The 27,710-nt window shown below is 36.5% G+C and overlaps 1 protein-coding gene across 4 annotated transcripts in view; it reads left to right on the top strand.

Moving 5' to 3' along the window:
- The window catches only part of FSTL5 (follistatin like 5), a 715,161-nt gene that overhangs the window by 511,770 nt on the left and 175,681 nt on the right, over positions 1-27,710 (top strand). For all 4 annotated transcript variants that reach the window (XM_044767022.2, XM_070505002.1, XM_044767023.2 and 1 more), the window contains exon 8: positions 20,653-20,773. In XM_044767022.2, coding sequence (XP_044622957.2) covers positions 20,653-20,773 — 121 coding nt within the window. The remainder of the gene's footprint in view (positions 1-20,652; positions 20,774-27,710) is intronic.

The raw sequence follows: 27,710 nt of genomic DNA, 5'->3' as shown, positions 1-27,710 counted from the left end.
GGCCTATGTTCTGATCACACCCTCTCTGTCTGACCAGTCCTGCTTCTCTCATTTCTCACGGGTATTGCTCCCGATAAGGTTCCCAAATGAGCCTCAGAGTCCGTTTCCAGGGAAATCTGATCTAAGACCATAACTTTTTAAAAAAATACTGTCTCTGCTCTTATGGAGTCCACACTATAACGGAAAGACACACCATACACATATAAACAAATAAGACATTTCACAATGTCCTCAGACTCACATGGGGGTTGTGGCTTGTGTGCAAGACCCAGTGGGTGCCTCCATCAGCACCTGACATACTGTGTGGCTCCCAGGGTGGTGGAAGATCAGACCACCACGGCGCTGAGGTGTGATGCTGAGCTGCGGCGGCCTGCCTCTGGCCACTGAGGAAAAATGCCTTTTCCTCTCTACCCACTTTTCCCCCATTCCACCTACTCAACCACCTGGTGCTTCACTGGTGCTGAGAAGAAAAGGAGATCATATCCCTTCCTGCTTCCTCCATAACTAAGAAGTCCAGCCATCCCCATGGCATGCTGAGAAGCCCTCAGGTGCTCCCCTTCTCACCCGTTATCCCACCCACAGCTGGGTGGCTGGCATTCTCTGTCACCACATCTTGCACTTGTGCCCACTTTCTCAGGTGCATCACAAACCCATCCCCCAACATCCTCTATCAGGCCAAGACTGTGGCAAGCTCCCTCAGAAAGTCATTTCTGTTTCATGCTCCTTTTATTGTATCCACTGGGCCTCCAACAGCAGGGGCCAGCTGCCTCAAGCACTGGCGTCTGCTACTTCCTAGCAGCAGGAACTCAGCTCTCTGAGCCTCAGTTTTCTCACCTGTAAAATAGCAATCATCTTGCCCACCACCCAGGATCATGTGAGAATGCAATATGGTGATACACGCCAGGCCCCCAGCACTGCCTGGCACACAGTCCCTTCCACTTCTACTCAAACCTGCCTCTCCTACACCAGGTCTATGTGCCTGTGACCCGTTTTCATCAGGTATCCCACCTCATGGGTCCTGGCGACATCTAGGAGAAGAAATCACCTCCTAGTGTCTAAATGCCGCATTTTCTACCTCTGCTTCACAGGCATCTCAGGCTGGGCATGGTACCCCTAAGAGTCCTGGACATCCCTCCTCCAGTCTCTCTGTCCCCTCTATAGACTCTTCTCTTACGACTTGGTCTGAGGGTCTTCTGCTGCTGCCTCACCTTTGACTAAAAGCCTGCCACACCTGGCATCATGGCTTCTCTGGTCCAAAGCATTGTTCCTAGCGCCTTGAGTGGCCCCTAGCTCTCACTTGGGGTCCATTATCCCTTTTGATGCCACAGATTAGGCAGTTTATCTATATCTCCCTTCTACCAAACACATGGTCCTCAGCTAGAAGGTCAGTCACAACAGCCATTGCATATTCTGTGCCAGGCAGGAGTCTAAAGAAAAAGAAAGAAGAAAATCCAAATATCTCAATTTTCTTGATAGAGTGTTAATGTTTCAATTACAAACAAAGAAAACCTTTAGATGATGAATGAAATTATGTACTGATTTAGGAAGCTATGTTTGTATCTTTTCAATTTTCAATCTCACCTGCTCTGAGACCTTGGACAATTTATTCAGATCTTCTGTGTCAGTTTATTCCTTGATGGAATAAATACTGAATTGAGTTATCTTACAAGTAATTCTATTCCTTTTATAGCTTTAAAATTTAATTTTGGGGCCTACTTTCTCTTATGAATCAGAAAAGGGGCTACAGAAAATAGAAAATAGGTATAGTTCATTTTTCATTATATCTGCAACAGAAATTACCAGATAGAAACTCTGGCACATAAAATCTTCACAGAAAAACTTCACCCACAATGAAAATATAAGTGAGATAAGTTGGAAAGGAAATAGATTTAAGTATGTTAATAGTTCCATATCACTGTGTAAGCAAGTTGCCTTATCATTTAAAGAAAGAAATTTGTGGCAAGGTCTTAGTTTTCAATTACAACTCCTCATCATTTGATATCTAATTTAGGTTTTCATGGGAGGAACAAAGTGTTGTCCCTTCTGAAATGGTCCTCCCCACTTTCTTGTTTAGAACAATCAATCCTGCACGAGATTTTGGAAACTTGAAAGGTATGTATTGACCTCAGTCATGCAAGTTTCTCAAATTTAAAGGAAAATTGAGCGCTAACAGGGATAAAGTCAGTTTTCTTCTGAGACCAGAAGCACATATTGGGAATGGAACGGGATATAACCGATTTTTGATGTTACACGTGTACATGTGTACACGTCTGAGTCATCTTTATCACTGCTGCCAGTTTAAGGATTCTATAATAAAACTAGAGTTTTATGATTAAAGCAAGTGTAACTCTTACACATCCAACAGAGTACTTTACAAATGTCCAATATGATTGAATCTAGAAATACAATCTAAAAGAATGGAAGCCAACATCCAGTATGTTTAACACCTCATATTGGTATCCATTTTTTATTTGGAGGAAGATTTTCACTAAACCAGTAGGCTTTTTAATTAGTATAATATTTAGTGGACTTAAATTTACCTATTGAAATAAAAATTTTCTGGCACATACAGGTACTGCTCTGATAAAATGAATAAAATGATTATTGCAAAGTATAAACTGCAAGATGTACATTAATATGAGAAGAGTACATTAGGAAACAATTTTCTCAAGTCTCATATTTTTGCATGTCTTGTGAGCAGAGGCATTGACAGTTTTTGTTCTGGACTGTATTTATAAGGATATTTGTGTGGCACACAGTCTTTGAAAATAGAAATAGTGTGTCCCTGTAAAACAGAGTTCAGATTTGTTTACTGTCTGCAGCATTCACCCAGGCTGCTCTTCATTGCTCCCATGGGACTTAGGGGGCAAGAGGATCTGATACAAAGATGAAGCCCAGGCTGCTTGCTGGACCATGAGTAATAAAGACCTTTGTCTCTGATTCAGGAATCTCATGTCTTCTGCCAGCATTCATGAAATTGTAGCAGACTTACTTATTAGCTTGTAAGTAAAAAAAATATCAGACCATCTGCAGTTCTTGACAACTTGAACTTATTTAATGCAGCAAACTAACCACATGATGTATCGAGGTTAAGTTGAATCTTGATAACCATCTTTAAATAAAATCTTTGCTATGTAATCCAATGAAATAAATAACTTAAGTCTTTGAGTATATTTGTTGGTTTTAAAACTGGAAAGCTACAACATAACATATAAAAATGTAAATAATCACATAAATATTCAGAGAAGTGTTATCTAAAGATGTCTGATAAATCTAAATAGCAACGCCAAATGATATATCACTTAATGTCTAGTGAAAGGTAAAAATAAACTAGTTTTCAGCATTATATATTTTTACAATATTGTTTATAGTAAATAATTTTTCCATGTAAATGCCTGAGAACTTAGAAAAAGAGTAATTGTAATTCATTTTTTCATTAATTAGGTCAAAGGACCATTGCACACTTCCATATACCAGGTACTGTGCTACTTGCTGAAGATCACATAGTGAGCTACACAGTGTCTGCCTTCATGGAAAAGACTATGGAGACAGATAATTAACAAAAAGTCGCACAAAATTTAACGCTAATAGCAATTATACTAAACCTAATAATAAAAAAGTTTTGAGGGGCCAGTCTGGTGGCGCAGCAGTTAAGTATGCACGTTCTGCTTTGGTGGCCTGGGGTTTGCCGGTTCGGATCCTGGGTACGGACATGGCACCACTTGGCAAGCCATGCTGTGGTGCTGTGGTAGGTGTCCCACATATAAAGTAGAGGAAGAAGGGCACAGATGTTAGCTCAGGGCTAATCTTCCTCAAAAAAAAAAAAAGTTTTGAGTAATGTGATGGATTATGGAAAGGGGACCTAGTTCATGTTAGCCAACAGGAGATTTTATGTAGTATTTCAAAGGAGGAGATATTATGTAGTCTCTCAGGAGATATTCTGGAAAGTGTATACCAAACAACAAGTATGAGGACTGTCAGGTGGAAATGATCCTGGACAGCTGGAGGATCCGAAAGAGGCTTTTCTCCAGAGAGCCTGACGGCAGGTGACAAGGCTGGGGAAGCAAACAGATATTCTTTTTTGACATAAAATTCAAATCTGTTATATGACATTTTTTATTACCATACCACGTCTTTTTCCCTCTACAAATATTAACCTCTTTCTGCTTGAGGAAGATTGTCACTAGCTAACATCTGTGCCAATCTTCCTCTATTTTGTACGTGGGACACCGTCACAGCGTGACTTTATGAGCACTGTGTAGGTCCACACCTGGGATCCAAACCTGTGAACCCCTAGCTGCTGAAGCGGAGTGTGCAAACTTAACCACCATGCCAGCAGGCTGACCCCATGGGGAAAATATTTTTAAAGGATATGCACTAATTACTTATTATTAAGACATTATAATGTATTTACTCTAGAAACCTATTGCTTTTTTAAGATTCGTAGTCATGATTTTCTATTTTATCATTTTCATGATTTTAGAAATGTGGAGAAAATTTTCAAAGTTTGAAATATTGCTTTATTTCCAGTTACTCTTTTCTGTCCTATTTTTCCCTGAATGTGAAACTATCATCTGAACAATGAAGCTATCTGAGCCTGTGTAGTGCAAAGAAAAGAGACCATTAGAGAAGCAGTCCTTCCATGAGGAAACAAGACTATCCAGCTTCACTTATAAAAGAACTCCAGAACACCTTAATTTTACCAACCCCATGAAAAATATACTGATTGTTGATGTTGAGATAAACTGTCAGAAGTAATACTACAATTTTAGTCCTTGTTACTTTAACAAGTTTACTCTCATATAGAAGTCTCTAATGTACGCAAAATTAAACTTGCCAGTATACAAACTATTAATTCTTTATCAAGAGAATTGTGTCTCACGTTTTATTTTTAATTTACAAAGAGCTTTCCAAAACATTATTCCATTTTCTCCTTCCATCTGCTGGTGAGATAAAGTGAGCAAATGTTTTAATTTCCATATTTTATACTTAGAAATTGAAGCTTAAAGGGGCCGGCCCTGTGGCCGAGTGGTTAAGTTTGTGCGCTCTGCTGCAGTGGCCCAGGATTTTGCCAGTTTGGATCCCGGGCGCAGACATGGCACCGCTCATCAGGTAACAGTGAGGCAGCATCCCACATGCCACAACTAGAAGGATCCACAATTAAAAAATATACAACTATGTACTGGGGGGATTTGGGGGAGAAAAAGCAGGAAAAAAAGAAAAAGAGAAGATTGGCAACAGTTGTTAGCTCAGGTGCCAATCTTTAAAAAAAAAGAAAAGAAATTGAAGCTTAGAGAGAGGAACCAACTTTCTCTAGTTTCTTAAAACCAGTCAATGACAAAGCTGGGCTTCAAATCTGAGTCTTTATTTTTCATAAACTTGAGGACCTAAATAAATAATTGGACTTAAAGTGTTGTACAGTTAACAAAAGCAATAACAAGGTTTTTCGAAGAAGCACAGTTTTAATGGGAAAAGTATTATGCACATGTGGGTATATAATATCATTCAACATAGCTGAAGGATGCAGAAAGAATAAGTAGAAAGAAAAACAAACATTTAAAGTTGATAAATAATCATCCTATGAATACTGTAAATATCTTTTGTTCTACGTAATTATACATGGAATTGGAGAGTTGAAAATTATTTAAGATTAGGAGCATAATAAGGATCAGCTAGTTTTATTCAAGTCCTCAACACCAATTATATCTTTTTCTTTGTGATTAGTTAAAAGGAAATTATCCCTTCCCACAGGACGTCTGAAAGGAGAGCTATGCAGTCTTTGTCTGACATTCACAGTGGTTGGTAAAGAAGAGGTGACCAATAAACATTTCCTGAAAAAACTAAATTGTCTTAGAGAAAGTTCTTAATGCGCTTCATCTTTTTTATTCTTATTCATTTTTATCTCAGAAACAGACAGCATAAACATAAAAAAGAGTAATTGTTTTGGGGTCTGATAATTATTTTAGCTGTGGTTTGTGCAATTACCAGATTAATACTCCCAATTCTATCTTGACTTATAAAAGATAGTTGAGCCAACAACAGTGCTATCATTTAGCTGCACCTAGAAAAAACTTCATAAAGTTTAGTAATCAATTTCTCATAAAAACATATTTCTTGACAAATCATCAAGTCACAAGATTCCTTCCCCAAGTTTTCAGAATGACGCAGAACGAGACCGTTCCATTTTGTGCAGCTGTTCATCACTATTGCCTAATTCCGTCATCAAACTTATCATGTTACTTAATAACAACGTGTGACTTAGTGAAACAGTCTACTTTTATGGTGTTATCATCTTTTTATTGTAAAACATTTCCAAGTAATTTTCAAAACATTTTATTGAACCCTTGCAACCTCTCTTAATGAAGAAATCAGATCACCACTATTGTATATTCAATTCTTATTTTTTAATCAATTATATCATTTGGTGGACTCGACATCAGTACATTTTAAATTTAAGCTCTTAACTCTCCCCAAGTGACCCTAAAAGTTCATGGTTTATAATATTCTGTGTTTTGGTTGTACTGTAATTTAGATTCACGATCTCTCATTGCAGGTATAAAGAAACAAGGTCTCTAGCAATTGAGAAATCCAAGTGACAACCTCATGTGAGAATCTCAGTGTGGCTTTTAGTTTTCGGTTTGCCAATGGGATAACTCCTGTAGGTGCTGTGATCATTATTTTCTAAGAAAAGAAAACAAAAAAAAATTCAGGCGAGCGAGAAAACTTAAGCCAGAGGTAAAAAATTATACTAGATATATATCGCACCATGACACATTTCTCCAAAACTTAACGACGCGAAATCACTATTCTTTATTTCTTGCAAGGTTTTGAGTCATTTTGAAGGTTCTGCTGATCTGGATTGAATCTGACTAGTCTTGGCTGAGTTTTCTTATTTTTATTCAATAAACTCGTGGGTCAGCTATGAACCAACTAGTCATGGATGGCTTCAGCTGGGATGACCTAGCTCTGCCGCATATAGTCTCTCAGCTTCCAACAGGTTTATTCTTATGTTGATAGACAGGTTCCAGGAGAGAGCAGGCTGTGTCATGTAACAGGGCAAGCGGAAATGCATTTTCTGCTTGCATCACACTTTGGCCAGAACAAGTGAAAGAGCAAAATAAATAGCCAAAGAGAAGACTAGAAATTTACAAAGTAAATGGCATGGTTTAGAAAAGCAGTTAATTGAGGCCATCAATGAAATCAGTCTACTACAAAAGGTGTTTCATTTGTTAACAACACTGTCCAAAAGACCTATCTTCTAACACGTGGAATGATCTTTCATTGAAGGATGAAGACATTTCGATTTTCAGTTTTTGGGAAAGAATCTGGTCTCTATGTAGTCAATTTAATTGAAGGGCAAGAACTTATTGAATGAAATGGGGGTCATTTGGTTTTTACCATAAAATAATTAATACTGTTGGAGGCAGCTGCCTGAGAGCATTTACTATGGCAATCACCTTCATCTAGAGGTAAACTGGAAACCTCCAAGAAGTCATGGAAAAAACATGTTTTGAATGATTGACAAGTGTTTACTTCCATAATAAAATCATTCTTCAACTTTTTTCCAATAAACTTTTATTTAGAGCCTGGAAATAGAATTATTTTCAATTCAGAAACATCGCAATTAAATAGGCAATTTCAACATAGAGAAATAAGTGTGTCAATAGGCTAAGTGCATGGATTCTGTAGAGGGCTATGTACAAACTAACCATAATCAGAAATAACTTTGCAAGATGGGAAGTTTTATTTAAAAAGTTTGCATTGGAATAGAAAAAATGATACAGACAAAAGCATAAACCATAATTGTACAGAATGGTGAGTTTTCAAATTGAAAATACCGAGGTAACCAGTTTTGTGATATGTTTAAATTTATTCTCTCTCTGTTCTTTCTTTTCTTCCCCCTTATTAATGGTGGGTGATTAGGAGAAAAAGTGTGTGTTGTACAAAACACGTGGCCTGCAGTAGACCAGATAGCTGAATGTTTGTTCTCATAATCTGGCATTTTTCTTGAGAGATATTGAAAATTGATGTACTAGTTTTCAATACATTGCTTCTTCACTCCAAATCATCCTTTAAATGACTGCTCTGCAATAATGTATCTGGATCTCATAAATATTTCTCCTGTGGCAGATGGCACGCTTTGTGAGCAGAGAGTAGTAGAGGGATACTAGCATAGGAAAGGTATTTCTCTTCCTAATGCTGATGTGTTTTTCTAGGCTGGTCCCTGCACTCTGTACAATTTCCTCAGCGGTGGCTAGGCTCCAGCAGAGCATGCAGCTTCTGCAATGCCTTGGCTCCAAAAGTACCTGATATATAGAAGCTCATGGTAGTTTCCATGGGCAGATTTCTTCAGCAAGACCATGAGTGGCTTCTCAGTGGAGAGTTTCCAGCAAGGTACCTCCCATTAAAAATTTCCTCCTGTGCCATCCTCCGTGAATTCCTCTATTGTCCCATGAGCCATTGATGTGGCCCTACTCTCTTCAGAGAGGTCTAGGTGTCAACACTGCAGGAGAGGAGCCGCTTCCTTGGGTTCACTATCTCATCCTTAGCCCATCCCACCCCCAGTAGGGGTTCTTATACCTGTTAATCCTATAATCTTTAGAGTACCCTTTGCTCTTTATTAGACGAATCGCCCATTACTCCAGGTCCCTGTTATAGTTAATAATTTTTAAATTAAAATTTCCGTGTTCAAATTTCTGCATGGTTTCTGCCTCTTGGTTGGTTCCTGAATGATGTGCTTGCTTTCTTCAGGGTCTGGGAAGAAAGTTCTTCTGATTTAAGGCTGATGATTACTGGTAGTAATGCTGAGTGGATTTTTGAATATTATTTGCTGACTTAATCCATAAAATTTAAGGTATCTATCAATGAATGTTAAACTCAACTTAACTTGCATATTAAAATTAACCAAAGAAGATATTGGAGAGATAATTATCAAAATTAAATTGAAAGTAAGAAGTAAATGCTATTGAAAAGAAGGTGATCAGAAATGAGTATTATTTGAATACAAACAGCAAGAGATGGTTAGTTTTATGAGTTGGATATAGAATAACCTCAGAATCTGATCATTTCCTTTAAAGATTGTATTTATTTGTTATTTATTTATGCTCATACAACTGATTAATTGGTCAATTGATTACTCTTTACAATAAGGCTGTAGATGACTGAGTCATCCAACTTCTGTTCGTCAGTCAAAACACACTTTATGCTGGAGAATTGACATTGTTACCTCACGTCTCTGATTTTTCTTAACCTCTTTGGTAAATCATTCCTTCCTCTAAATTATAAATAATTTTTTTTTCAGGTATGTTGATGCCTTCACTCTGGTTATACCTGGTGTCAAAGACCTGAAGACTTTCCGTTTCTTAAAGATGATTATGTACTTTTCTCTGGCAGCTTTAACATTTCTCTTTATCTTTGGTCTTCAGCAGTAAGAATATATTTCTAGGTTGTTTTTTCATCGATTATTTTTGGAAAATTCTTCACTTTTGAAGTACAAATATTTTTCTATCTGTTCTCCCTCTTTTTTCCTTCTAGAATTTCAATTACATGTATTTTAGATGGATATTGGCCTACATCTTTGGATATTCTATTCTTTTTGGCTTTTTAAAATTTTTTCGCTAATTTCCTCTTTGTGTTTCCATTTTAGTAGTGTCTATTGACCTATATTTACGTTCACTGAGTCTTTCCTTGGATGTGTCAGGTCTACTGATGAGCCTGTCAAAGGCATTCTTCATCTCTGTTACTGTGTGTGTGTTTAAATTTATTTCTAGCGTGTCCTTTGACACTTTCTTATTGTTTCCATTTCTCTGCTGAAATTACTCATCTATTCATGAATGTCTTCAAGTCTTTCTGCTAGAGCCTGTGACATATTAATCATAGTTATTTTAAATCCTCTGTCTGATTTTTCCAACAATAGGTTTATATTTGAGATTTGTTCTATTGATTGTTTTGCCTCTCAACAGCAAATAATTTTTCCTTTCCAATTTGTGTGCCTCATAATTTTTAGTTGAAATTTACATATTCTGTGTAGGGTAGTAGAGACCCAGGTAAATAGTATTTATGCCTGGAAATAGTCATGCCTCTTTCTCTGCTAGGCCTTTATTGAGGAGATGAGCTGTGTTTCGGTTTTGTTGCACCTTCAATGCACCACGAGCTTCAAATTCCTCTACGTCATTTTGTGCTTAGAGTGGGAGCTAGATTGATTACCTGAGCAAATTCTTGCCTATGCTTGGTCCATTTTCAGTTTTAGGTTTTCCCTATAAGCCTGCACCTCAGAAAATTTGTCTCTCCATGCTCTTGTCCCTTACTAGTGGTAGTCTGCTGTCACTTGCTTCTTGGTTGGTTCTTCTTAGCCTGGGTGGTAAGGAACAAGGAAGCATTCTCCGTTTTTCTCGTTCAGCATCAGCCTTAGGTCGTTCGCGTGTCTCTGAGCATTTTGAGCCGAGTTTTCTCAGTGATCCTGCGGAGTTGTAAGGGATCTTTAATCTTCTGGAACTAAGAGAATTTCTTGGCTCTCTCTTTTTCCCAAACTCACTGAGTTTTCACTCACTGAAAGTGACAGAATCTATTTCCTTTTTTCAGCAGCTTAAGACTTTATTTTACTTGAGCAAAAGATCTGGGTAAGAAATATGTTTTTCTCAGCAACAGCTGTTACCCAACACCACAACTGCACTGGGAGGTGAGCTTTCCCTGATCTTTCCTGTCCCCAGTCTTTGTTATGAACAAATAGTGAGATCTGAGGAGAAGAGTCTGCAAGTGTCTGTGCTCCCAGGGCTCTGTACTCTTGTAACTGTGCATGTTCAGGTTTCAGCAATTCATTAAAAAATTAGTTGAGTTTTTGTAGCTGTTTATATGGCAGTCTTGTTTTCTTCTATGCTCTGGGGTAGTGGAGTAATTGTCTGTGTCGTGTCTCTTCCTGGAGGCTCACTTCAGCTCTCCTCAGATTTTAGCCTAGTCAGTTGCCCTTTGAAGTCAGCACTCTGATGGGTTCAACAAAAACGAGGTTTTCCAGATTGCCGAGCTTCTTCTTCTTGTTTGGATAGATATGATGCTCTTTCCATCTATCTGTATCCTAAGATGGAGCCAGAACTCTAATATACACTATTAGTTCACTGATTATATGAGTTATCAGGATTTCAGTTACTTTTGGCTATTTTATTAATTTTTCTGTCTTCTTTTTTCTTTTATTAAGGAAGATTGGCCCTGAGCTAACATCTATTGCCAATCTTCCTCTTTTCACTTGAGGAAGAGTGGCCCTGAGCTAACATCTGTGCCCATCTTTCTCCACTTTATATGCAGGACGCCATCACAGCATGACTTGATGAGCTGTGTGTAGGTCCATGCCTGGGATCTGAACTCACGAACCCCAGGTTGCCAAGGCGGAGCACTTAACCACTACACCACCAGCCCACCTCTATTTATATTTTTGATGAAACAAAATAAGGATTTATTCCCTTTCAAAACATACCAAAATGTAGTTTAAAATCTAAATAATTCTTTTTGCCCGCTAAATTTTTAAGAAGTATAATTTCAGCCTAGAGTAATAATAAAGAAACTTGGGACTTTCCATATATACTTAGGGGAAGCTATGAACTTTTGAGATACATGGTTTAAGGCCTAATAGACTTTTTTATTGCATTAGTTTTTTATATTTCAATATTATACTTAACTGAGGGTATATATAAGATATGTATAATATAAAGGAAAATATACACTCATAACTATACATTCAATAACTGCTTACAAACTATGACATTACCAACCAATCTGAAGCCTCTTATAGGCATCTCACCATTATATTCTCCTTCTTCTCTAGACGTAATTTCTACCATGAGTTGTATGTTAACCGATTCTTTGCTGTTCTTTTTATTTCCACCATAAATGTATAGATCCCTAAAATATACAGTTTCTTTTTGCCTGTTTTGAACGTTATATAAAGTGAGTCATACTGTATTATTCATATAGTTGACATTGTGTTTGGTGATTCATCCATGTTGACATCTGTATCTATGAAGTATGGACATTCAGAATACAGATTATAGAGCCAGACGGTCTAGTTTTGAATATTGTATCATCCACTTAATAGCTTCATAGATACATTACTTAAACATGGTATTGTCAAAAAAACTTAATATAGTCAGAGATGGTTCAAGGTTATATGGATCTTGAAGTTTTGTTTGTCTGCTTGTTTGCTTATTTTTTTGTGAGGAAGATTGGCCCTGATGTTAGCTCATTTCGTATGTGGGACGCTCCCACAGCATAGCTTGATGAGTGGTGTGTAGGTCCACACCTGGGATCTGAACCCACAAATCCTGGGCCACCTGAGTGGAGCATGTGAACTTAACCACTACACCACCAGGTCAGACTCATGATCTTGAAGTTTTAAAGCACCTCCATTTCAAAGGTGTTCTATTTAAGAAATAGAACACAAATTATAAACAACAGTTAGCTACAAAATTGGATATTTATTACATAAGAAAAGAAATCACAGAAAATTATTAAAATATTGGTAAATTTTACAGAGATATATGACATATAAACACACAGCAGGGCTGTGTTCAGATCCTTGGAAAGGGCTTGTGCAAATGCAGGACTCTGAAACTTAAATTTCATCAGTCTCATGGCAAATTTGACTCTGTATATATGTAAAACACTTTGAATAGTAATTCTATTAAAACGATAGATTTTTAAATTTATTTTATTACTATTATATTAATGAAAACTTTTTGCAGACTATTTTATTAAGTAAAATAAAATATAATAAATCTAAATATTTATGTATACCATCAAAAATATTGTTACACATGGCTTTCATAATTTGGGTTTTGATTTTCCTACCAAAGCATACAGTTGGTTGACTTTTTGTTTTCTTATCAATTTGAAATAATAATTTCAGTCTATATTAGTTTACTTTTCTATTGTGTCTTTTAAAATTAACACATAAAATGGTGTCCTTTAGGACAAAAGAGTTTTAAAAATAATGTATTTACCAAATTGAATTTGTATTATTTAACTTTATATTTCACTGCACTATTTATTGATGATAGATTAAATATCTAAGTAAACAAGCTAGTGAGAGATTTGCACAGTTTTTAGAAAATCACATAAGTCATGAGATTACAGTACTTTAGGCAATTTCAATATGTTGATATTTGCTTAACTACTTTTATTGACATTTAATTAAAATATATTCTGTACACATCAAAAGCTAGGCAAATAAATTTTACAATATTACAAAGTAAAAGCATAATAGTATAATCAAAATTAGAAAGGACATTTTCTCTTTCATGTCAGTGTATATCAAGGCAATGTATGTTTCACAGAAAATCTCATTTAGAGTGTAGTAATGCTGGTACCACGCAATTTGGAAATATGAGGAAGAACATAATATGAAATAGGAAAGTAAACAAATTTAAATTTTACCATTTTCTAATGGATGGAATTTATCTTTCAGATTGGAACAAATGCTTATGGTTAAGTACAGGCCTGAAATTCAGCTGTTATGTTCTAGTATAATCATACCTGATGTCTTGTATATTCTGATTGATCAGAGCTTGTTATTTATATGTTGCTAAACATTTTGGTTATTACTCTTACACAATTGATTATAGCCAATTAAGAGTAGTCATAAAATTTTTCAAAATCTTAGAAATGTACTATAGATCTTTTTTCCACAGTTCCCTTTTGTACTGCTTTGGAAACAATATAAGCAATCAACTCAACAAAATAAATGATTTTGGTTTTCTCCATTGACTTTCCAGATATCGGTGCCTTGAGGCAACTTTTTAATGGTGTGGAGGCTCATAAAGATTTAATCACTGAAGAAATATTTATGCAGTGTCTATTGGCAGCAAGATTATAAAGGTGTAATGGGGGTTCAGAATACCGGCAAGACTTTGTCCCTGAGTTCAAGGAGTGTCTGTTTTAAGGCCATAACTCTCAACAATGGCTGAGCATCAAAATTGCACATTTGATTTAATCTATTTAAGACTAGAAAAATGCTGAGAAAATGAAAGATTAAAAGGTTAGAAATGCTGAATCAGGATGGAGGTAAAGAGGTAGGGTTGATGTAACTGTGTATCAACAAAAATCTCAACAGGTAGTTTTTGGTTTGGTTAAAATAATAGAGAATCCAGAAAGAGAAAGATGTGATAAGAATTACATAACAAGAGTAGTTCAGTTCTGCAGTCTGACCATTTGGATGCTAATCTTAGACTCCTCGTTTTGGTTGGTGTCTTAGTCCAGTGGGCTCCCATAGCGAAATACTACCACTGAGGAGCATGAACAGCAGAAGTTTACTTCTCACAGTTCTGAGGCTGAGAAGTCCAGGATCAAGGTGCCAGCACATTGATCTTCTGGAGAACTCTGTTCCTGGTTCATATCCTGCCTTCTCCTTGTGTCCTCAAATGGTGAAAAGGGCAAGGGATCTCTAAAGTGTCTTCTTTAAAAGAGCACTAATTCCATTCATGAGAGCTCTACCCTCATAACTTAATCACCTCTCAAAGCCCCCGCCTTGTAACACCATCACAGATCAATAGACGAAGGGACAGAAATATTCAGAATATATCAGTTGGTGACCTCAAACTTAACATCAGCAATTTCATTTTTCTGAGATATAAAATGGGCCTAATAGTAGTTAACTTTGAAAAGGTTGTTTAAAGGATGAAATTTGATAATTTATTTCAATTATTTACCACCGTTCCTGACATATTTAAGTGCTCAATAAATATTTATTGGTTTTTATTTTAAGTGTAGTGCAAAGATCCATGCTTTATTCAAAGTGGTGAGAAAATATTGAAGTCTTGCTTATTCAGAAAACTGTCTGAAAAGGTGATTATATCGTTGAATATTCAAAGAAATTGAGGCTGGAAGATTTTACTTCCATTTAGAAGAAAGATGGAAAAACATGGACAAAGACACATAGATTAGAAGGGGTCATACGTATGCTAATTTAGAGGATATTCTAAATGAAAGGGTTGTCATGCTGCAGAATAACAAAGGTAGCAATGATACCTCGAATAGACATTCTCAAGTTTATCTTCTTACATGCCATTGGGGGACAGAAACTTGATTATATAGTTAGGGAACAGCCTTGCTTTCTAGATAGCTATATACAACAACACGCGGAAATGTTGTTTATTTCAGGTTTTATGGAGATTTAAATAAGATTATTTGAAAATATACTTTAAAAGGTCTATTTACAGTTTGGCATATAGGAATATAAACGTAATTACAAATATCAGATATACTTTGGGTTTTTAGGATTATTTCCAATTCTTCCCATCCAGCGAAGTCATTCATCTCTGTTCCGATTTGGTCTCCTCCATGATTTGTTCTGCTTGTGATGAGTCTTTCTTGTATGTCCATGTCCTGTGTGCTTACCTACCTTATGCACACTGGATAACTTAGTATTATATTTCAGATTATCAATTATTTTTGGTTCATAATCTTTCTCAAAATATTTTCAACTCTAATCATTCCGAATTGATTTCTACACAAGTTTGGCATTCCCACCTTATACCCTGCCACATGTCAACTCTCTGCCTTGGTGTTAACCTGAGGCATAATGCTGGTCCTTTTTTTTTTTTTTTTCTGCTGAGGAAGATTCTCCCTGAGCTAACATCTATTGTCAATCTTCCTCTTTTTTTTTTGCTGAGAAAGGTTTGCCCTGGGCTAACATCTATTGTCAATCTTCCATTTTTTGTATGTGAGCTGCCACAACAGCATGGACTCTGATGAGTGGTGTAGGTCCATGCCTGGGAAGTGAACCTGGGCAGCCCAAGCGGAGCACAGGGAACATAACCACTAGGCCACTGGGGCTGGCCCAGACTCTAGTCTTTCTGTTTGGCATTTCCATTCCCTAGTCTAAGAGCTCTGCCCTCATGGCAACCTGTGGTAAGGCAGGGATTTTCCCACACATTTTTATCACACAGCAACTTTTTTGTCAGGCTTCAAGCTCCCAATCCTGTCCTATTGGGCAAATCCCAAGGCTTTTCCTGTAACTCCGTGAAAGTTCCCTCTGGGAGATGTAGAAATGTGGTATGATTAAGCCTATATAATGTGAGTTTGAAGAATCGTATTTTATTTAAGTTATTAATGAAATATTATTCTTCAGCTAAATCATATGCTGGTCAGAGTATGGTGTCTCTCCTTCCCTCTGTCCTCTCCTTCTCGTCACCCTCTCCCTTGGATTCCTCTCTGTCCTCCTGCTTCTCCTTTTCTTGTTCTTGTTCTTATTCTCCTTTGATTCTGCTTCTCCTCTCCCGCCTTCTCCCTCTTCCTCTTTATTCTCATTTTTGTTCTTATTCTCCATCTTATTCTTATTCCTCTCTCCCTGTCTCTCTCTCCCTCTTTCTCTCTCTCCTTCTCTGTTTCTCTCTTTCTTTCTTGACTGAGAAAACATTTTCATTATTTTCAGGCCGAGATTCAATAGCCTCACATTAATTTTCATGATTGTAATCGATCTGTAGTGAATACCAGTTAGAGGGGAGCTATTTTTAACAGATATGCACATAGTATGAATGTAGGTAAAGTCAGAAACAAATAAAGTATACTTTTGGAGCACTGCATGTGAATATTGGTAAGTCACAGGGTACTATTGTATTTCACAGATAGAAGGATAAAAAAATCACAAATGGGGGGAAGTTATCTTGACCAAATGATGCTGACACAATTAGTTACAGTTCGGAAAAAGAAGTAAAGATGAACGCTGACTTCATAAAAAAATAATTTAACAAAATGTTAAAGGATTAGATGTAATTGTTACAACCACAAGGAAATGAGAAGGCAATATTGCCATATATTTATATTAAATCAGAATGAAAAAAGACTTTCTAACCATAAAGCTCATGTGAGGAGTGAAAAAAACTCTCAATCAAAATATTCTACACAAAATTAAAAGTTGAGCAATACATTACAAAATTTGGGAATCAACATGAAAAACAGTAAACTCAAAATTCAAAAGCTGGAGGAGACAATAAACAAACAATTCTTAGATCGTAAATCCTATGAAAAAGAAGCTTTCAATAATATTTGTAGGAAAAAATGGAAAATTTGCTAATTCAATCCTCACATTCATCCTTATTCTCTGGGGCTGAGAAAGGAAAGAGACACAGCTGTCGAATTCTATTTTAAAGCGCTATTGTCTTTTGACCTCAGGGGATTTATCCAGCTTTACTTTTTCCTTTTCCACATGCACTTTCACTATATTTCTAGCCTCTTTTCTTCAGACCTACTAGTGTATTTGACCCCTTTATTTGGTGCGTTTTGTCTTGACTTTCTTCTTTGTTCTCCTTTGGTGTCTTTTTTCCTGGTTCACTCTCTGATTGACAAGGAAGGCAGCATGGCACAGAGGTTTAAGGCACAGACTCTGAAGTAAGCACACCTGGTTTCAAATCCTAGCTCTACTAATTAGGAGCGAAGTGGTAAGGAGATTACTTAACATCTTAGCATCCCCTGCTATAAGGTGGGAGATTTGTAATAGATTCTCTTCTCACAGGTTTGATATATGCATCAAATACGTCAATATTTATGAATTACTTAGAGCAATATCTGGCATATAATAAGTGCTATACGAATAAAGATTAAGATGCGTTATTTTGTTTTTCACATAGATAATCTGTGGCTTATTATCTTTCTTTTAATGCTTACAATGTGTTATAATGCAGAAGTGTTTCTTCTTTATATAAACATATTGATCATTATCTCTTTTGGATTTCTAAATTTTTTCATACTCAATAAAGATTCCATTAGCCAAATAATATATAGTTTTACTTTATCATACTTAATTTTTATATTAAATATTCCATACGTAACATTTTTAATAACAGCTTTATTGAAATATAATCCTCATACTACAAAATTAATCTCTTAAAGTGTGCAATTCAGTAATTCCTAGTATATTTGCAAAGTTGTATAGCCATCATGGCCATCAAAGTTTAGAATATTTTCATCACCCTCAAAGGGACTCCATACCTACTAGCGGTTATTTCCTGTCAGTGCATCCCCTCAGCTCCTAGTGACTGCTAGTCTGTTTTCTATCTCTATGTATTTGACCATTCTGGACATTTCATATAAATAGATTCATACAAATTGTGGCTTTTTGTGTCTGACTTCTTTCCTTTAGCATAATATTTTCAAGATTCATTCATGTACATAGCAATATTTTATTCCTTTTTATTTCCAAATAATATTCTATTGTATATAGATACATCACTTTGTGTTTATCCATTTATCAATTGATAGGTATTTGAGTTGTTTTTGCTTTTTGGTTATTATGAGGAATGCTACTATGAACATTTGTGTGCAGTTTGTATGGAGACATTTGTTTTTCATTCTTTTGAGTATTTCCTAGGAATCAGATTGTTAGACATGTAATGACTTCTTGTTAAACTTTGTGAGGAGCTGCCACACTGTTGTCCAAAGCAGGTACACCATTTTACATTCCCACCAGCAATGGTTCCAATTTTTCCACATCCTCTCCAACAGTTGTTATTGTCCGTCTTTTTTATTTCAGCCATCCTAGTAGGTATGAAGTGGTATCTCATAGTGGTTTTTATTTTCATTTTTCTAATGACTAATGAAGCTGAACACCCTTTTTTGTGCTTACTGCCCATGTGTAAATCATTTTTGAGAGACATCTATTCAAATCCTTTACCTACTGTTTTAATTGGATTATTTCTCTTTTTTATTGTTCAGTGTCAATTGTTCTTTATATATTCTGGAGGCAAGACCCTTATGAGACAAATGATTTGCAAATATTTTCTCCCATTCTGTGGGGTGCCTTTTCACTTTCTTGATAGTGTCCTTTGGGACAAAAAAGTTTTTAATTTTGATGACGTATACTTTATCTATTTTTATTTAGTTAGCTGTACGCAGTCACTGAAATCTAAGCTCAGTTACCTTAGCGGTGAGCTACTGATTGGATAGAGACTTAATTAAATGCCTTAAATCAATGAGTCTTCTAGACTTTGCCGAGGTGTTCTACTTCAGTTTTTTGTCACACACCGAATGCTCCTACAAGCTGTTACAAGTCTGCCGTAGGCTTCACTCTCTGCCTGTGCAGGACCTCAAGGTCAGCCAGAGATGAGAGATTAGGGGTTTTTCCTCTAACTCTAAAATGGAAAGAAAACACATCTTTTCTGAGTATGGCCCCAATCCTGCACATCTGTAGGGCCTTGTAGATTCCCAGGAATATGCAGATCTTTTCAAATCCCCCAGTGGACATCCCATCCCCTTTTTCTTTAAAAGAAATTTTTTTTGTGCCTATTGTTCTCATCAACTGGTATCTCCCTCAGAGAAAGCTGTAATGCTAAACAGCAGTGGTTGTTTCTGTTTGGTAAAGGCCTTAGGGAGAGGACTGTTTACGCAGACTGAGCTCCAAGCCTTGCTCAAATAAAAAAAGTCATAAAAATGAAAGTTTTCAGGGAGCTGCTAGATTGGTCAAATAGTGACAGTTCTCTGGGGATGGGGCCTTGGATGAGCTCCAAACTTGACCTTCCCCTTCCAGCTTCTGCTAGAATGACGGTTTACACAGCTAGCAGAATTGCAAGCCATCAGCAGCTGTGGAAAGAGAGATGCCACAAATCTCCCTGTTTTTCCTGAGATTCAGCCATTTTTTTGAGTAAGTGGTCTGTGGATTGGGGTGAGCTTTTGTCTATTTCCAGAGTTTTGAAAAAGTTGATTTTGACAATTTTTGCCAGTGTATTCACTGCCTTTTATGGAAGAGAAGATTTTCTGGTCTTTACTCTGCTGTTCTGGAGGGGCTTCTTGGATTTGATTTTGACAGTGTGAGACTTTTCTTTCTTTTTTCCCAAATGGTTATGAGTTTGTCCCCATAGATTTGAAATGGTATAGTTATTTTTCTCTAATATATTGAATGCTTCTGGGCTTTAAAAAATCCTATTCTATCTCTAGGGCTATAAATTTTATCTGTGAGACCATATTGCTTTAATAATTTTAAGGGGGGTAAATATATAATTAAAGAATATAAAAATTAATGGACAATTAGAAGCATGAAGTACATAATTAAGAACTGTTGGTTTTAGCTACAAATAAGAAAAACATCACATTATAGCTTTACTAATTAAAAAGGTAAACTGAATTAGGGGCCAGCCCAGCAGCATAGTGGTTAAGTTCCTGCTCTCCACTTTGGTGTTCCAGGGTTCACGTGTTCAGATCCTGGACATGGACCTATAGACTGCTTATCAAGCCATGCTTCGGCAGGCACCCCACATATAAAATAGAGGAAGATGGGCACAGATGTTAGCTTATGGCCAATAGTCCTCAGATAAAAGAGGAGGATTGGTGGCAGATGTTAGCTCAAGGCTAATCTTCCTCAAAAATCAAAAAAGGTAAACAATTAGAAAAATATGTGCAAATTGAATTATTTTATATATAAACTCATATATTTCAGGTAAATACTAAAAACTTATATTTATATATTTAGAAATTTTAAACAAAACATGTCTTGTGAAAATCATAATTACAGGTCTTCCAACTTTATAGGACTAACAATGATCATTTTGATAATTGAAAAACAATATTTTAGTCTATTCACTTTGCTCCTGAATATAATTTTTAAAGAGAGTGAATTGTTAAATACATTTTAAATACAAACAGCTCATTTTATTTCATTTTACTGTTTTTCCATAGGACTTTGGAGATGATGGGTCCTTGTATATTACTAAGGTCACCACAACTCACATGGGCAATTACACCTGCTATGCAGATGGCTATGAACAAGTCTATCAGACTCACATCTTCCAAGTGAATGGTAAGAAATGTGCTGTTGCTGTAATTGCTTTTTGCTTCACTAGATACTCAAAGAATATCACAGGAAGGCAAGGCTTCAATTTTTTGAGTTTGGGCAAGGCTTCGATATTTTGAGTTTGGGACCTACTATTAACATAGAATATTTTCAATTAAAAAAAAGCATATGAGTGAATAAATACTGTAAATTTGTACCTCTTTTCTCATCATGAAACACTGCAGAGTAACTCATTCTAATTGGAAAATTAAAGCATAGGAAATTTAAATTACTTTTTCAGCTTTAGAATATCAACAATTAGGCAACCACATAAATTTGAGAAACTGAAAAAATTAAGCACTTAAATATTTTGATCAGATCATCTGTTTAGTTGATCTAATTAATGATATAAAAATTGTTATTTATATACAGCAAATTTTATACTCTTAATGGTTAACTTAATAGCTATGAACATTGGCCAAGTAGGTTGATATCATTCTTACAATCCAAGACGTTTTATTTCTGATCTAATTCAAATTTAATTTAGTGAATTGATGATACAGAATAGCATGTATGATTCACTAATATGCTGATTCATTTTCATACTGATGTATATGTTAGTTTATGATTTACAAAATGGAGGGAGAAAGTTACTTGGATTTCTGTAGGAACAACAACATCCTAGTATAGTTGGCATCAATTAAGAGGAGAGTGTCAGATATGAACTTGGAGAGGTAGCCTGGGGTCAGATCACACGAAGCCCTGTGAACCTGGATAAATATTTGGATTCCCATTCTATGTGTAATGGGAAGTCATCAAAGTGTTTACTGTATGAAGTGACACATTCCAATTTGTTTTAAAATAACAGGAAGCACTGAGAGCTGTTAAAAAACTATTTTGATAGTCTAGGGAAGAGATAATGGTGGCTTAAAATATAGTACTATGGTGAAGAGGTGAAGAAGTGGTCAGATTCGGTATATACTTTGAACGTAGATCTGATGATATCACTGAGGAATGGCATATGAGTCTGAGAGAGACTTTGAAAAAAAAATGAACCCAAGGAATTTGAAGGAAGCATTTGGATATATGGTGGTGATATTAACTGCAAAGGAGAAGAAGCACATTTGGAGATTGAGTGAGATTAATACTTTTTTGACAAGTTAACTTCAATATAATTATTCATATGGAAATCACTTTAGTATGTAAGTCTGGAGATCAGAGGAGAGTGATAATCCAAAGTTACATACTTAGATAATATCAATGTGCATAGACTGTATTTAAAGCCATAGATGTGAGCTTGATGAGGTCACTTTAGGAATGATTATAGAGGGATATGAGATCAGAGGATTGAGCCTTGAAGCTGAGGTTAACAAGTGGAGAAAAGAGGACTTAGAATCAGCACTCTCTTATGGGAAATATGTGTCCTGGAAATCAATTAAGAAAATCTTGGGAAAAAAGTTGAAAAAATTGGGGAGTTCATGGTTTGACTATTGTTAGCACTCAATAGAAGCAGATCTGGGCCTTGGTTTCTAGTACAAACCCAGTTGGTAACTATACATTGGTAAAGGTTTGGAAACCAACTGTCAAGGAAATTGGTGAAGAAAGCAGACAAGATGCAAAGAAGTTGATGTGTGCTGTTCTCAGTGGTCTCAGATGTGTGGAGCTGTACTTTCAGATATGGCATTTGTACCTGAGGACACACAATCTTGGGAAGACAGGACAAGTCTGTGTGGGAGATGTTCCCTATCTAGATGCTGCATCCACGGGGAAACGGTTGTTGTCGCAACCGTTTGTTGTGATGTTTTACTGACTAATGGCCTATTTGACAACACTAATGCTCTGTGATTTTTCGTTTTCGTTCCTGTCTTAGAGTTAGGAAGAAAAATTCTGTAATTTTTTTTCTGGCTACAATTGTTCTTTTATCTGTTATCCTCACTCTCAATCCTGGTTCTTCCAGTTTAAGTACCAACCGTGTCAGAGTTCTTGGTAGTTTGCAGAGCAGTGCATAGTTCATTTTCTACCTGCCTCAGAATCACTTGAAAAAGTTATCAAAAGTGTAGAACCCTGGGCTTCACCAGCACTCTCTGGAAGTTTGATTTGACATCTGCATTTTGACAAGCTTCCTAGGTCCTCGTGATGCATGGTAAAGCATGAGAACCATGCTAAATGGCTGCTCTTTAGAGTTTCTGCTCCTTATTCATGTCTGATACCAGTTTCTTACATAATTCACTCATCTGCCATGCTCCAGCTGAGAAGCCCAGGAAGAAAACTTTGAGGCAAACTGCAGGCTTTCATGTTGCAAAAGCTATCCTGAGCAGCGTTGGGGAAATGCATCTTCCCTATTTCATCCCCTCCGGTGAAGGAAATGTTAACTCTGTGATCTCAGGTATTTCTGAAGATGGGATATGGGAATAAAGGAATAATGAAGTCTCAGAAAGAGAGGCCCCGTCACCAGTCTTAACGTTATGAATTAATTAAGAGGAATTCAATATTAGCAGTGATTGCCTAAGCCGAGCTCTAATGCTTTCCCTTTTCTAGGAACAAAGATTCCTGAACCTGGAAGTAAAACCAGTGTCTTTCTATTATCTCCTACTACATTTAGTCTGCTTCAAAATCCTTGGTATAAATGTCTTCCTGAAGGGATGGGGCTTGGATAGAGGAACAATGATATATCATTGCTGAACATTAGTTGAAAGTGAACAGAAAGAGAACGTTGTGGTAGCTGGAGAGTGATGTGGGGTTAAGAGAGGGAATTTTAATGAAATTGCAGATATGGTAATCCTTTATACTGATGTGAATAATCCAGTAAAGACGAAAAGCAGATCATCTAAGAGAAAAAAAGGGGAAAACTGCATAGTCAAGTTTTTTAAAAAATTGATGTATTCTAGTACACAAATGGAAGGATTAGTCTTTGGAAGATGAATAGTTTATCTGTTGAAACAGGAGGCGAGACAGACTGTTTGGGACCAGTTGCTCAGGACGGGAGCATGAAGAAATAATCCTCTTTGTGTTGCTTGGATTTTTTTCATTGTAATCAAAAATACCAACTATTGAAAGTGAGGAGTTTGAGAGAGCTGTAGTGGTTTCAGGAGAGGGCAAGATATAGAATGATTATCTTGCAGAGCAGGAGGGTGATGGAAATAGCAGTATGTGGTTGGTATGCTGGGCAGATCTTTGGTGTTCCTGAGGTGATATATATTAGCATATTGTCCTTCAGTTGTGGTTGGCTGTGAACTTGCAATCATAGGAAGAAGATATTTGGATTTAACCAGTATTTTATGTTGTCAGGTGAGTAATGTCATCATTATCCTACGCTTTCCCTATTGCTGTTAGCATATGGTTTCCATTCTCAGTGTCATCCCATGTTTTCCAAATGGCAGTAGAGATTCCGCTCACCATGTTCATATTTCAACAGGAAGAAGGAAGAGAGAGGAAGGAAAAATAGCACCTGACACCTGAGAGACCACTTTTAAGAGAACTTTAATGGAAACACCAACAATAACTTCCACTGGTCCTCTCTAAATGCAGAGATTATAAATTGTGTTTCTTTGACCTTGGTATTTTGCCATCCATGACAATTAAGGATTCAATTAATTAGAAAGAAGGAAGGGTGGAGGGAATAAATATTGGGTAGGTAACTAGCCATCTTTGTCACAAAAGTGTCTGGTACATCAAAACTTTTTCCAAAACAGTAATAAAATAATGACACTTTATAGTAAAATATTTAGAAATGGTAGGATTAGCTATAAAACAGCACCCCTACAAGTGATTTGCTAAACAACTAATTTCTCCCTTTTTTGGTGTTTTCCTTTCCTTTAGTCTTATGGTATTTTATATTTGGCATCATAACTTTAAACATGTGTTTTGTGTATAAATAAGTATAGTAAACTTGAGATCACTCAGAATATTGTTATAGGCCAAAAACAAAAGAATAGTTGGGAATGAGCTGTGACATTGGAAAAATACAATGAAAATGCAAGAAAATGCAAATTAGATAGCCAAACAGCATATTTATGGACCCAATAAATCTCTAAAACTAGTTTAACTCATTTTCCACTCTCCATCCACTTTTCAAAAAAAAGATTAAAAAGACCTTTAGAAAATCAGGTTTTCACAGAGAATTTAACATATTTATCTTAACAATTTGTCAATTAGTAATAAGAATAAAATATATTGGTGATTACCATAAAAAGCTCAGAAAATAGCCACGAGTTATTGGAATTTGTGAAAGAGTGTTTTTGAAGTGCACAGTCTATTTAAATATCCCAGAGTGCAAGACAAATAAAAGTCTATCAATAGACCTGTTTCTTTTCAAACAATGCAAAATTACATTACTGAAATATGAGAGCGCTTCTGTGTCCTTGTCAGAAGAAACATTATGTATAAATCAAAGGAGCTTGACTCTACCAGTGGAATTCATTTCATGCTTTTCTTTTTCTTTTTACATAAAGCAAATCGTCTTTAGATCTTCAGCTTATGATACGGAATGTTTGAAATTTTAAAAGTCATTCAGTGTTTACACTACCCTCTGGGCAGAAAGCTTGTCCATATTCACAATAGACTCATATGTATGCTGTTATTTCTCTCTTGTTTATATTGTTTAAGACCTTGCACATAACATCAAGTAAATTTTTTTCTACTCGTGTCAGAAACTTCTGCACAATGTTGCTGGTTCTATAGGATGTCTATATAGAACACCCCTGTTTTTCTCCTTCGAAGTTTGGAAACATCTCTAAGAAAGACACTAGAGCCAGACGGATAGACATCAAAGCATCGCCTTCTTTACTGACAAAGCTATTTAGAGAGAGTGGCTTAAGTGTAGGGCAACGATGGGCTGCTTCTTGCATCCTAGATCTGAATTTCCTCATTGGGCCGCAGGTAGCCTTCCCTGCTAAACTGTCTGTATGGCCCAAATGCAGATGGGAATAAAACCTTCCTGTAAGCAGTAAGATCCCCAAATCAGGAAGTTAGAGACTAATTCCCACTTCTCACTCTTCCGCCCACTGTGAATTATCCAAGGATGAGAGAGAGAGAAGGCTTGAGGGTTACTCTGGCTCAGTGACTCCCTAACTGTGGTTCTTGGGCAAGCAGCATCAGCAGCTTGTTTGAAATGCAAATTAGCATGGCGTGCCCACTCCCACTGAAGCAGAGGCTCTGGGCATGAGGTAGAACAGTCTGCGTGTTTTAACAAACGTTTCTCATGATTCTGACAATAAAGTTTGAGAACTCCCGCTCTAGCAATTTTACTCCTTAGGAACATGAGAAGTGGGAATATGTGCTCCAGCTTTATTCTCTTAATTTTGACTTGAAACTAAGTTTACAGTGATCTCAGGAACTGGCTATCCCTTAGCGTGTGGGACCCGCTGTGTATCAAGTCAGTCTTCTCTCTCATGAAACCCTGCAGCTGACGGGATTGATGTTTGCTCCAAACCCCACCAGGGCCACCTCAGCTGTGGTGGACGTCCCCTGACAGCTTGCCACTTCAGGAGCCTGTCTCACGCTACTCTTCCTAAGGACATTATTTGGCACAGGAAGCTCTACCAGCTGCACTCTAGGCAGCCTAGACATGCTAGGGATTCAATGCCCCCAGGGACATTCCTTAACCACTGAGCGACACAAGTCAAAGGGTAAGAAGCATAGGTTCCCACTCGTTCAGTGGGAAGACTGTGAGGCATTCTACAGGATTCTTCAGCGGGTCCCTACTAGAATGGGGACATTTTTGCCCATAGTGGTAACATGTGCATGATGGTAATGAATGCACCTTTTCCCTTTTCCTTTCTCTCTTTCTCTCTCTCTCTCTCTTTTTTTTTTTTTTTTTTTTTGCTATTTTCTTTCCTCCATCTTACTTTTCCTACTCTCTGACTTGTGCTTCCTGGGATCACTTCCCTATTCACTATGTGAACCTAAGTTCTTTTCTCAGAGCTGCTTTTGTTGACATGTATACTTAGGAATGTCCTTACCTTAATAAGTATTGCCGCCCTTTTGTTTCTCTCCTGAGAGCTACTGGTGGGCTTTGAAATATGATAGAACAGTACATTAATTCACTAACTGCAAGGCATGAAAATTCTCGCTCTGTTATTTCCCATGCTAAATTATGTCCAGTTACATTGTTCAATACAGCCCTTCAGAGCTGTTGCAGTTAGATTAAATCACGACATCAACATATTCCAATGATGCAATGGCAAGCAGAGAGATGCTCAAACTTTAATATAATCTAATTATTAAATTCCCAGAGAGAAATAAAACTTCAAAGATTAAAGTTCTAAAGAAATTAGTCCAAAGTAATTAATATCCAAAATTAAATTCTTCTGCCCCTGCAACTTCAAGTCTAAAGAAAGTCCAAAAGTTTTAAGTACAAGTCAAGTCCAGAGAATCAAATTCTTCCCTAATTTGTTTTATTCCTTTTTGGTGAGAGAGATCCTTGAAAAGCTTATGGCTTTGGAATAAGTTCAATATCTATATCCTGGGCTAATTCTCACTGGATTTAAGTGCACCATCTTGCTATTTGTTTTCAAATGGTCACATATGCTCTTTTACGATTATTTCCTTGGATTCTGCCTTCTATTGGATTGAATAACTTTTAGAAATTCTATCTATCTCCACTATTGGTTTATTACCTATACTTCTTTGTTTAACTTTTTTAGTTGCAGCTGTAAGCTATATTTACAATATGCAACTTTAACTTATTACTGTGTATTTTCAAATAATATTTTACCACTTCACATTAAAATAAGAACGGTAAAACAGCAATCTTCGATCTTCCCCCTTCCATCCTTTGTGCTAATAGTGTCAAACATTTTACTGCTATATATGTCATAAACTCTACCATACATTGTTTTATTTTTGCTTTAGATAGGTAAATATCTTTCAAAGAGATTATTTTTTAAAAAACAAGAGAATAAAATTTTTCCATTGACCATTGCTGATCCTCCTCATTCTTTCATGTAAATCCAATTTCTGAATT

This window comes from Equus asinus, chromosome 3 (assembly GCF_041296235.1).
Source record: "Equus asinus isolate D_3611 breed Donkey chromosome 3, EquAss-T2T_v2, whole genome shotgun sequence".
NCBI classification, from domain to species: Eukaryota; Metazoa; Chordata; class Mammalia; order Perissodactyla; family Equidae; genus Equus; species Equus asinus.
This window is presented reverse-complemented; position numbering and strand designations above follow the sequence as displayed.